General features: G+C 37.5%; 1 protein-coding gene across 3 annotated transcripts in view; it reads right to left on the bottom strand.

The window, feature by feature from the left end:
• LOC121641784 (protein kinase C-binding protein NELL1-like) overlaps positions 1 to 13,418 on the bottom strand; it is a 316,585-nt gene that overhangs the window by 241,941 nt on the left and 61,226 nt on the right. For all 3 annotated transcript variants that reach the window (XM_041988075.1, XM_041988084.1, XM_041988092.1), the window contains exon 4: positions 10,793 to 10,963. In XM_041988075.1, the coding sequence (XP_041844009.1) occupies positions 10,793 to 10,963 (171 nt within the window). The remainder of the gene's footprint in view (positions 1 to 10,792; positions 10,964 to 13,418) is intronic.

Raw genomic sequence — 13,418 nt, 5'->3', positions numbered from 1 at the left:
ATGTCATATTTTATTAAGCCAATGGTTTAACAACGTGGATTATACGAATAGCTAACAAAGCCTCCAGTGTCTATTCTAACCTACTGATGCAAAGAGAATGTTAATGGTAATCCAAAACCCGGAAAAATTGTATTCTTGTAAGCATGGCAAACAAGGAAAGATAAAAAATAAATACAAGACCTATTTTTATTTGCTACTGAAGCACTGCATACATAATTTTTATAAGATGGTAACATTGCTTTTAGACTTACCATGTTTGTCTTGAAACAAAGTCCATACAGGTCTCCCTAAAAAGTCTGTCAGACAGCTGCAGTTAGTCCAGCACGCTGCTGCTCAACTCCTCACTAAGACCAAGAATGTAGATCATGTAACTCCAGTCCTCAGATCTTTACACTGGCTTCCTGTTTGTCAAAGAATTGACTTCAAAATCCTGCTGTTAGTTTATAAAGCACTGAATGGACCAAAATATATTCAGGATCTTCTGGTTTGTTATGAATCAACCATTTCCCCTAGGTCATCAGGGTCAAATCTACTTTCCGTCAGAACGAAACATGGAGAGGCAGCATTCAGCTTTTATGCTCCTCACATGTGGAACAAACTCCCAGAAAACTGCAGGTCTGCTGAAACTTTGCAGTTTTAAATCAGGGTTAAAAACTCTTCTGTTTGCCACCTTTTATCAAAACCATTATTTCTTCACACTGAAACTTACTTCTTGCATCTTATTTTAACTTTATTTTGCTTCTTTGTAAAGTTTGTTTTTAAAGTAACTTTTGAATGCTTCCTCTGCACCCCGCTGTGATACGTTTAATGTTTTATGTAAAGCACTTTGAATTGTCTTGTACATGAAATGTGTATTGCAACTAAAAATGCCTTGAAATGAGTTGTCAACACAACTGGTACTTCACAGCAATATCTTCTTTAATGGTCTTTTCAAGCCGTTTCTGTCCTCCATCTTGGACTTAGAGATAATCAGAAGCATGAAACAACTGGACATGATTAGATTCACAATGTTAAAAGGGTTGATTGAATAAGAGCTCAGTTTTGCTATGCTTATGATAAAATTATTATTCAGTAAAATAGTGTAACTGATTGGGATCATTTATTACGTTGGGAGAGAAAAGAAGAACAACTCATGTGAATTAGCCGGTGAGCTTCAAGGGAAGCCACATTAATCAATGAACAGAAGAAAGATAATTACTGACAGAGATTGACAATTGTCAGAAAAGATGAGAATAAGTCCACAGAGGGGATCTGCAGCAGAAGAGAAGACCAGACAAGCCACATAGGCACATAATTCGTCACGTCTGGACTGAAACACTGAGGTCAGGCAGCTCTAACACAGACTCCTCCCCTGAGCAATCTGGATCCATTAGTGTAATAGTCACTTTCGGGTCACTACCAAACAGCACAAGGTTGTGCACAGAGTGGAAAACAGAAAGCGATATGCAACATTAAAGCCAGATTTGAGATTTCTTTTTTTTTTTTTTATCTTATGCATAAACTATCAAAGTGAACTCAGTCAAACATGAGTTCATGGAAGTTTTACTAAGAATATGCTACAGATTTTCCACAGCTCCACTTTAATAAGCAAGAGCACACCAAGTCGAAAATTGTGTGCATGATGTAGTGGATCGGAAGGGAGGCTCCAGCTGATTTTTATTTATATACAGGGTGGAGCATTGTTTTGTCTAACTTAATGGATATTACAATTGATGTGTAGCAGATGCCCCATTTCCAAACAAATGATGAAAAGAAGGTGAGTAATATGTAATTTTATAAGAACAGAATGTTGAGGTTTTAGAAGTAAATCCTTGGTCGTAATTTTGTCCTGAAGAAATATAACTGACTCCATATAAACCTAAACTCACCAGTTTAGGTGAGTAGGTGTTTCCCTTTATTTCTAATTATGTGTATGCGTGGTTACCATGGCTGCCTTACATATTTTGTATTTGTTAGAAGCATCATTTGTTGATATTCTCACAAAATAACACTACACATTCGCAAGCTGCAATATGTGAGTAACTGGTAGGGGCAGTGTGGGGACAAATATGACCAGATGTAAGCTTTTGAAGACAAGACTCATGCTGCTTGGTTTAGAAGCCTGCTACAATACCACTACTACCATTTAATTTTAAAACTCACCAAAGGGTAAACATGGTGACATTAAAAGGAGGTTATCATTTAGTTTATATCCTACAAATTCATTTTGGAATCCTCCAGTAATGAGTGTAGTAAACAAGCAAGCATGTGATCAACACCTGTTGTCTATGCAAGTTAAAAAGCAAGTCTATTCTCGGAGGAAGGGGCCAAAACTGGAGTTTGTTGTGCTCTTTGGTTGTGAAGTCAGACAAATTTATCTTTAAATGCCCTCATTACATGCTGTTTTTATGATGTTTAATCTTAAGACATACATGCTAACAGAAATGACAGGTGTTTCATCACCTTCAAAGTGCTTTATTAATAATTATGCTTAGAAAAAAAAAAAACAATGTGTGGGGTCCAATGTTTTTAGCTTAACAGCTATAGTAATTTTACCAACAATCTTACCAAAAGATAGCAACCAGCAGAATCATGATGTTGTGGAGCTGTGCTCAGCTTGCAGGTACTTCATCAAATCCTGTAGTAGTTTTTCCAGCCCTGATGAACACTTAACACCCACACAAAGTATGCATTCACTGAGATCCTTTTCATAGTCTAACTCAAAATAACAAGAGCCTCCTCTGGTATCCCCGCTACCTGAGTGAACCGCACATGCTCAGTAATAGTCAGTGAACTGACCACTCTAACATGTCACTGAATGATGCATTACACCGAACACTGTCAGTGGCTTTCATTTTATAGGCTGATACTTTTCTTGAAATTTTGGGACCATTGTTAAGCTCAGACAAGAGCATTTTAAACTGACATGTGACATAAATTCTGTATTAACTATGTGAAAAAAATCAATTTCAATCCATTTAATCTATTTCATGTGTATTTCTATCAGCTGCAAAATCATAACGACATATTTTGCATATTGAACCCTTACCATTCAGTGTATGAATAGTAAATGGTAAGTTAGTGAATCAATACGTTTTAAATAAATGGTTCTATAACTACAAAATGCACAAGTGAAAATAATTCTGTTGATTATTAACTTTCTTCTTAGATTCCTGTAAAGGCACAGATGACGTTTCCTATTGATTTATTTTTTGTAATTCTAAGATTTCTTTTTTTTCCTTTTGATTAAGTTAAGATATATATACTGACATCCTTCATCCCAGCCAAAGTCCTCCCGGGCAGAGATGGCATGTTGTACATGTTTTCACATCTTCTGTTTTTTTTTTTTTAATCTCAGACAGGGACAGCTGTGGAAATGGAGGCAACAAAATTTCCATGTTTGTGATCCACCTTCAGATTAAGTGTAAATCCTAACTCAAGGGCAAGAGCCATTCTCTGGGACACCGAGACTTGTGCAGTGCAGACAAACAAAATGACAGGTACATATTGAAGATGCTGCCCTGCAGAAAGCCAGAGGATTTGGTGCTTGTAACAAACAGTATCAAAGGCACAGAAGAGCATGGCAGGGATGTCCACATTGATCGAGTCAGTCAAGTGGAAGTGGCTGTTTCTTTTGTTCCATTTCCTTAATTTGGAAAAATAATTTTCATTTTGTACCTGCAGTGTTAAAGGGGCCATGGCATTTTTTTTCCTGGCTAATACGCAGAAAAGAAAGGGAAGAAAACTTTTTTTTTATTTTTATGAAACAGCATCTTGATTCATCCAGCAGTCTTAAACTCCATTTGTGGGAATGTTTTCTTTTTTTTCCCCAGGAACTTTGTCACTATCAGGTCAAAGTTTCTGGATGTCCTGGTATGATCAAATTCTCCAGGAAGTGAGCATGCATGTAAACTTCTAAAACCATTTTAAAAATGGACGTTTTCGTGTTGTATGTGTTGTGTGCAGAACAGAAATCATGCAGGGAGAAACGAGGTGCTGAGTGCAAATACGATAAATAACTGACTTTAATTTTTACTACAATATTTACTACATAAACAAACCAGTTGTAGAGGAAATGTAACCTTCTGGTAGGACTTCTCTGGTATCCTGAGATGTTTTATATAAAAATATATATAAAATGGCTATATCGTGAACATTGTGTGCAATCTGTAACAGCAGCGTTCTAAGCATCTACTTCTTTGTAGTGGCATGTAGACGAGTGACAACAAGTGTCAAGGGACAAAAAAATAAAAAAGAAAAAAAAAAGATTTGAATAGACTTACAATTTCAGACACCAGCTGAGCCATGCTTGATTTTTCCATCTTTACAGGCTAAACTTGTCTGGACTCCAGCTTTGAACTGAACCAGCAACTATAAGTGGGTTACAAATGTCTTAATCAACCTAATTTCCAAAATGTCCAACTATCCTTTTGTAAAATAATTTTTTAGTGGATGAGTTTTGCTAAACACAAGCTTTCAATGCCCCCCAAAAAGTCTGTCACAACCCGGGTGTGCACATTTAAAAAAGAAGAGAAAATAAAGATGATGAAATTCTAGCCAGCTAAAAGTCTAGTGAGAGATGTGGGGATTAAGTGTAACCTCTTACCATTATAGATGCTTAACACCATTTAATGAGTCTCAAATCAATAAAGTGTAGTTCAGTGCAGAAATTAAATCACCTGAATGGATCTGACTACTTGCTTTTACAGTTTTTCTCTATTGCTTAAACACATTTCACGATACTGCCCTCACTTTTCACAAAACTCTAAACACAAAACACTTTTCTAAAGCTACGTACACTAAACCTCACAGTTTCTTTTCAAAACCAACCCATCACACCAAAACAGTTGCTCATATCCTCAAAAGCAAACCCATCACACCAAAACAGTTGCTCATATGCTCAAAACCAACCCATCACACCAAAACAGTTGCTCATATGCTCAAAAGCAAACCCATCACACCAAAACAGTTGCTCATATGCTCAAAACCAACCCATCACACCAAAACAGTTGCTCATATGCTCAAAAGCAAACCCATCACACCAAAACAGTTGCTCATATGCTCAAAAGCAAACCCATCACACCAAAACAGTTGCTCATATGCTCAAAAGCAAACTCTGACACCAAAATACCACTCAAGGCCTGCAAAAATGTAAACACTACTGAGCATCATTAACCACATTACCAAAAAAATTGAAAGCGCAATTTTCACAGTGTGAGACTGTTCTTTTTACAGTTTCACAACTGCCAGGATGCATTTGAGCAACCCTTATTTATTCTCAAATATGTTTTGGGCATTTTCTATAGATTTGTGCATTTCATGGGAATAGTTACATAATGCAGAAAATGCAGTAATATCACAACTCAATGCAAAAATGAGTACTAAACTCCATGGAGGATCCATTACACACAATAGATACTGTACAGTAACAATTGAGAACACAATGTTCAGGGTGCGATTTCTTTTATTACAGTACGTTGAAAATTGACACAGTATGTTGTATGTTGACACCGAAATCATGGAGAGGCATCACGTCGTCGGGCTGGGTCGGGCCACAGGACCTCATCAACGTCACAGGCAATATTGTCCATAGCCAAACAACGTGGGAAGAATGCCCTGGCATGCCGCACCCAGCCTTGGAACGCCTCCACAGCCACATCATCACAGGCCAGGTCCATAGCCCTGAGAAGGTTCTCTCTAGTGTAAGGTTGGCGGTCATAGACCTTCCACCGCCATGCTGAGAAGAACTCCTCTATTGGGTTTAGGAACGGAGAGTAGGGTGGCAGACACACATTAATGAATTGCTGATTGATGTTAAACCACTCTCTGACCTGGATGCTGCGATGGGAGCTAACATTGTCCCAGAGGATGACGTATATGGGAAGATCAGCTGGCCCAGGAATCTGCTGGTCGTGGTGATCTGCTGGCCGAGCATTCAGGTGGTCATTGTCATGCCGTGGACAATGACGTGGTCAATGACTGTTGCTCTCATTTCATCTGTAATGAAAATGCGTTGTCTTGCTTGCCCTCCTTCTCCTCTCGCTCCTTGGCCTGCTCCTCTTTGGACTGCTTCTCGCCCTCTTTGGCCCACTCCTCGGCCCGCTCCTCTCCCTCCTTGACCTGCTCCTCTCCCTCCTTGACCTGCTCCTCTCCCTCCTCGGCCTGCTCCTCTCCCTCCTCGGCCCGCTCCTCTGCCTCCTCTGACACAAACTCCTCTCCCTCCTCTGACACAAACTCCTCTTCTTCTGTCTTCATCATCCATTTTTGTTTTTGAACTTTCAGCAAACTGCACTGACTTATATAGGTGTGGTCACATCATTTGCAATAGGTGTTTTCAAATATGAGTCGTTGTGTTTACTGATTGGCACCAGGTATGTTCATTGTGTTCAAGTTTTGCTGATTGTGGGTAGCATTTTGCATCACATGAGCTTCACAATGCATATTGGAGCAGAGTTATATGCAAAATGTGTTTTAGCACGGCAATTTTTGTTTTGAGTTTTGAGAAAAAGGGGATGGGTTTTGTGAACAGTGTCTACAGGTGAATTGTGTTTGTGGTTGTGGCAAAAGGGGGGGAGTTTTACTAAATGTGTTTAGGCAACTGGTCATTTGGTTTAGAGTACTGGGTTTTGTGTTTTGGCAATAGAAAAAAACTGTAAAGAGGGATACTGAAGTGTCTTATTCTCAGCATTTCATACTTAGAATAAATTAAAATTACATAGATTAGGATTATACTGAGTTGCAGTTTAAGCAGACTGCAATTTGCTAAGAGTAGTGAATAGACTCCATGTATAGACAGGCGGATGTAAGGTTTTTACCATATAAGGTTCTTTATCTTAAAGACTGGACTTCAGCACACGAACATTATATATGTAAACATATGTGTCTCCATATGATTGCTCAACTCAGGGAATTTGATGAATGTCTTTGAAGAAGCTATATTAAGTGCTTCACACATATTTTTAGTGGGATTCTCAGAAATTGGCCAGGGACCTCACAGACTCTGCATGTCACTTGTCACTTTTTGTAATAAATCATCATATTTTATTATACATCAAAGCGAAGTCCGGAGCTTGTCTTTTTATCTGAAACTTTTTTTGTCACATCACCTGCTTCCACAAATAAAATACTAAATGGCATCACAGAGAAGAAGGTCACAACACAATGGTGTCACCTCACTGCAGAAACAATACATTCCTAACATATGTGTAGCAGGTTAGCAGAGGTGTGAATTGCTTTTCCAGTCCTGGTTTTATTTTTATTTATTTATTTAGCAGTTTTAAAAAGGAGCATTTATTTGACTGTTGTGGCTTCTGGAGCACCTGAGCAAAATTCTGACTGAATGCTTCATTTCCATGTTTCTGTGGGATAATTCATCAGCTTTTATCCAGAAGGTTTTAAGAATCTGTTAACTGCCTTTACCATAAGTCAACATGAAGTATGGATGAAACCGCCCACGGTCTCATATATATATATATATATATATATATATTCCTAAATGTTGGCATCGTTTCGTAATTAATTAAAATAAAAAGAGTCCGTGACTGCCTAAAGAAAAATCTCTGCACCCAACAACGTATTGCTTTTACATGCAGCTGCTCCTCTGTGAACTTTTCACAGAGGAAATGTTTCACAGAGTCTTTTCTGTCTCTTCCTTTTAAGGCAACCAAGCAGAGAAGTGCCAGGCAGAACAGCACTGCCTGCATTCTTCTATCCACGTTGACAAATGAGAACAAACAGATAAGCAGGTATGTAGGAAATCATCTGGACACCAAATGTAGCTGCTGAGTTTTGTGCCGTTTAACATACAAACTGTAAAACTGTTGTGAGTTGTAGTTAAAATTAGCACATGTGGAAGGACCAGAGTTATCTACACGCTCTTTTGTAGCAAAAAAAGAGGCTCCTGTATTATGTATAAAAAATGTTGAACGTATTTGGTGGTGCCTTTCATACAGAAGTTTTGGTAATCAGTGCTTTCCATTGCTAAATCACTAGTGTCAAAAAAGAAAAAAAAATATTCTCAGATACTAATTAATACAAAAATTTAAAATCAACTTAGATATCAATTAGCGCAGGTTTCAAGGTTAGAAAGTTGCTGTTTAAACATGAATATTGAGTTTCCACTGTCAAGCATGGCCATCTACTTAAGTTAACCCTTTACTGGGTGAAGAGACATATTTTTTGATTCACTGAACATAGAAAATACCTCTGCATGCTGACCCATGAAATCATAGAACCACACCAACCATCAAAAATCAGGCTACATCCCAGCTACTTCACTTAGATCTGTCTTCAGCATAACAATTAGAAAAAAAAAACTGTTGAAATTGAAGTCAAAGGTCATGCCTAGCATAATTATTCACAGTGATATAGCCATGCTGCTAGCATCAATATTTACAGTGATTTAGCCATGCTACTAGCATCCAGAGCTACAGGGATATAGCCATGCTGCCAAGTTTACACCACTCATTTCGTATCTGACAATTATTATGTCACTCTTACAGTCCCAGGCTGACACTGAGAGAAGAGGACCAGCCGGTAGACCTAAGCAACCACAACCCACCCTACCAGCAACGATGGAAATACAGCAACAAATCACAAGACATATAAAAGCTGAACAGGAATGTTACATTACACCTGTATGGACTGGGTTCTTGTCTGATAAACTGTGTAAACATTACACTGAGGCTTCTTCAAAATGTCAATTTAAAACACTATTTCAATAAAATGTTAATAATCTGAACTAGTTTTTATGTTCTATTGTTTACTTGATCTGTTCTCACGTGTTGTGAAGAAAAGAACATTTGTGTACAGGTACACCAACTAGTGGTAGTAGTTGTTTTAGTTTAGTATGTTTTGCACTACAGTGAGTAAACAGTTTGAGAAGACCATCTTTGCACGAGTTAATATGGCTTTAAAATATTGCAAATGCTTTTTACAATGTTAATGTCTTAGAAATTTTGTATTTTTGGTGTTTGGGTTGTGTTGTTATTTTTGCGGAGTTCTGACTTGGATGTTTTAGTGTGTTTTTTTCTCTATCGTATGGAAAATAGTATCAAGCACCATCCTTAGTGTCGGTATCGAGTTTAAAATTTTAGTATTGTGACAACCCTATAAATAATAGAACAGTTAGAAACAGCAAAGAACAGCAGTGATGAAAACTAAAAACCACATCACAGCGACACTACTTTAACCATCCAACTGTCACCAACCAAAATCCCACGACAGAGAGATGTGGATACAAATGTACAGCGTAAAAACAATCAGTGGTGTTCATCAAAAGCACTGTCTAAACCCTCACTGACAAAAAAATACTATTATGTATATGACATTATTTATTATTTAATTAAAAGCTTTAAACTAAGTTTTGTTCTAAAAGTTTCCCTTTAATTGACATGATACTTGTGGTTGGGGGCAAAAAGTGTTTTACAGTAAAAAGTAAAGTGCAAATTTGTTATTCTCCTGAGAGCAAAAGCCTTAAATCGTATCCCTGCAAGAAGTAATTTAAGGATTTCTTGATGATATAGTTTGAGGAAAGTTTCTTATCCACCATTTTTTGAGCTATTTATAAAAGGCTAAGATCTTGTTATTTGTGGAGATGGAGATTTTCCTGCTTAATGATTCTTATAGTAAAATATTTAGATTCTATGAAGCTTCTGATATTTTAGGTTATGTTTCATCAGTGGGCAGAAGTGGGTGTCCACTGCCTGCTGTAAGTAGTACTTCACACTCAGTTGCATTAGTTTGGTAATAAACAAGGCAATGCAGTGGACCAGCTGACACAGCAGAGGGAAGCTGAAAGCAGCCTCCAATAAACACCAATAGCTTATATAAAGCAAAAAAACAACTAAAGAATAAAAAGATAAAGTAGGTAAAAGAGTTGCAAAGAGGTCTGTAATAGTCCCTACAGAGATTGAGGATGCAAATAAAAAGGTACATGCAGACTAAATAAAACATATTAAAATGCAGTATTTAGAAACAAAGCCAGCCTCCCCCGAGACAGTTATACTCAGCTTCAAACTCCGGTTTCAGAGTACCAACAGCCACAACTTCATGATAAATAGCCGTTCAATCTCACTTCCTTAATTACCTTAGAGCTTTTACAAAGAACTGTATAAGCAAAAAGTTTTAATTCTACTTTTATTCCCATTATGTTTTGATTTTTTCCCTCTTGCCAATAATGCACATTTCCATGGCCTCTTTTATCTTCACTACAATATCATCAGACAGAGAGCCACTAGCATGATAATTAATCGGTAGGCCACCAGCCTGATGGGTGTAATAGGTCTGGGAAGAATCAATATTACAGATGACTCCTCCAGTGCTTCTTATACAGCTTCTCATCCACAAAAAGAGTATTAGCTCCACTAAAATGTACTATTTATAGTGTTCCTTTCTAGTAGCTGAATTAAAGAGATGTGAGTGAAGAATGACAGCTGAAGTGATTCTTTAAAGATTAGCTTTAAGAGGTTTGTCTTTATTAGCCAATCAATGAGATAATTATATCACTGTTACCTTCCACATTATTAAGGAACACTGTGAGACGAACATCCTGTAAATGCGGCACAGATACAGAATGTTACATAAAAAAGAAACCGCCTCTCTTTCACATCCTCTGTGTTAATTTGTCCTTGGATGTTTCACTGTCAGCACTGTTAACAACCTGTCATCCTCACTGACACAGCACCAAACAAATATTTGCTTTGACAAACACAGGCAGCTCATTAGACGTGTCACTTCAAAGGAGCATGGTTAAATTAAATTAGCCATTTGTGACAGAGCTATTAAGTTGTTTCAGGCGCCGTTTGCGTTTTACCTGTTACAGTCGACGTGCAGCAGCAAGTGGGAGGCGCTGATGGTGAGGGCGATCTTGTGCCACTGGCCGTCAGCAAGGCGGTAGGGGAAGGACTCGGAGCGCGGCTTGCCTTTGAAGCGGTAATGGTAGCGGATCTCCTCCCTCACGCCGCTGCTCTCCAGTTCAAAGTAACTGCAAGTGGGGGGACATGAGGTTGGAAAGGCTCAAGAAACTCATAGAAAGTCATGCAAGGTCTTATTCAAAGTGGGTTAATTCATTATTTTATAAACATTTTAATGAAAAATGTATTTCTCGAACAGACGCCCACCTTTACTGATTGTCTTTAAATGCTCCAGACTGAATAGGGATGTCTTTTATTTCCTGAAGAAGAATCCTACCTCTTCTCAGCCTTTCAAGTCATTCCATAATACCAACAAGTCTAAAGGTCATGATGCAGAAATATTGACTTAAGGAAAACCCAATATCAAAATAAATAGAGGGGCACTTTGAAACTAGCTTATACTCCAAGAACTCTTATTCACCAAACCAATAAGAGCCAGCAACAAGAAGAGCTGGTCTCTCTTGGGTCATAGTCATAAGTTGGTTCTGATTTTTGTCACTCCAGGTGGACATGATTGTGTTCAAGTGTTGTTTCTTTTGGAAAAAGAGGATGACAAATTAAAGAAAACATGGGTGGAAAGGTAAGTTAGCCATATGCTTTCTGTCATTACACTGAAAAGCCAATCAAAATCAGCATTAGCAGCAAGCAAGGGAGTCGTGCATCTGTCACTGTTATTTCATAGCTTAAAGGCTGAAAGGTTTGGGAATTCTTGCTCCAAGATTACCAAATAAAATGGGAATTTACCTCTTAGAATGTGAATTTTTTCCAAGTATATAAAGCAATTATTTTCAGGCCTGATGTTTGGTCACCTCTGTACATCGCAGACCACCAGCTGGGGCATAACAGATTATTCACATTCACAAATTTGCTTTGTTACGTCACGTAAGGCTGATTAAAGGCAGTTTTGTCTTAATTAAATAAACAATAATACACAGAAAAAGGGCTTTAAAACTATAGAAATTAAATAACTCTCAAATGTATACACTGTCTTTTACTGTAGTAAGGGCATCATATTGGCAATTTAAAATAAAAAAACTTATCCTTGATTTGATTAAAAGGTCATTACACACAGTGGACTGCTTATCTGTTTAATTTAATGATCACAAATTAACATTTCAGACTTAAAGTCACTTTTTTTTTATCAAATCTAATTACTAACTAATTAATTAAACCTTTTGTATTACAGGATGATTCAAATAGAGAAAATTAAAAAGACTGAAAGAAAACTCGACCAGGATATTTTATAATACGGTTTACACAGTAAAAACAAAAAAGTGAGTATTCGTTTGCTCTTGCATTATCACCCACAAACAAATTAAACTGTGGTGGGCTCATTTAATTTAGGAGCTCAATAATGGATTTAAGACAAGTCTCAAAACGCTTTACGCCAATACTCCCTCACCAACTCAACGAATTCAGCCTTCACCTAAATGGTGGGTAAAAAATTTAGATTTGAAATGATGACGTTCAAAGATTACAATGTATATGTTATATACAACCTTTTTCCCCTTTTTCATTTTTTATCCTTTTTTTTATTTCCCAAGCAAAAAAAGTAAAGAACTTTGGGCATTTTTTTCCTACTTTGAAAAATGTTGTGATACTTCAACTGAGCCACTATCATCAACCCAAACCAAGATTTTTCAGTCTCAGTTTAACCTTCTATCATCACATTTTTGTGTGAATGTAACAGGCTGGCTCCACTCCCTGCCCTCATCAGCCACGGTAAATTAAAAGCCAGCTCGTCACACTCCAAAGCTGCGGGCAACCGTTCATGACATTTCAGCATCCCTGCGGCTGTAAATAACCCCCAGTCCCTGAAAACATACACATACACACCCTCTGATGAAACAAAAACATATTGTTTTTAACTAACATAGTCCCTCCCCCCCAAAAAAATAACTTAAATCTAGCACAGACTGCATTCTACTCTGATATAGGCTATAACAACATATGCACAAAAGGATCAAGCCCATTCAATTCCAAAGGTCATCATCCCTCATGCATATGTATGTAAAGGGCAACTGTGACCACTTTAGAGAATATCAAGTGAGACTTTGGGTTGCTGATCCATCTTCATTTTTAGAGGATGAATGCAACTGGGAGGAACTGATAAACTGAAAGGCAATTCTACACACAAATACAATGCACACAGTGGTAAAATCCAAATGAGAAGGTCCATAAACTGTGAATGATTCAAGTCTGAATTTGTGTTTGCAGCAATCTTAACTAATGAACAAGCTTACCTAAACACTGGAATGATCAAGCAGGCTGTTTTGGTTTAATCATCTGGTTTTCCTTTTGTTTTTTTCATTTGTTTAAAATCTAATTATTAATTTCATGTTCTTGTATATCAGGTTAAATCAAGCAGCATATGATGAAACTGTCAAACAAAATATAAAAACTGTGCTATCATACATTAGTCACTGAATGCTCCGATGATCAAGTCTGCAATTCTTCAACTAAAAATCCATGTCAGTCAGCATCTACTGAAACCCTGCCATCCCTCACATGTTTCCTGACAACCAA

Source organism: Melanotaenia boesemani, chromosome 1, assembly GCF_017639745.1.
Source record: "Melanotaenia boesemani isolate fMelBoe1 chromosome 1, fMelBoe1.pri, whole genome shotgun sequence".
Lineage (NCBI taxonomy): Eukaryota > Metazoa > Chordata > Actinopteri > Atheriniformes > Melanotaeniidae > Melanotaenia > Melanotaenia boesemani.
Note: the sequence above shows the minus strand (reverse complement) of the source record. Positions and strands in the feature narration are given on the sequence as shown.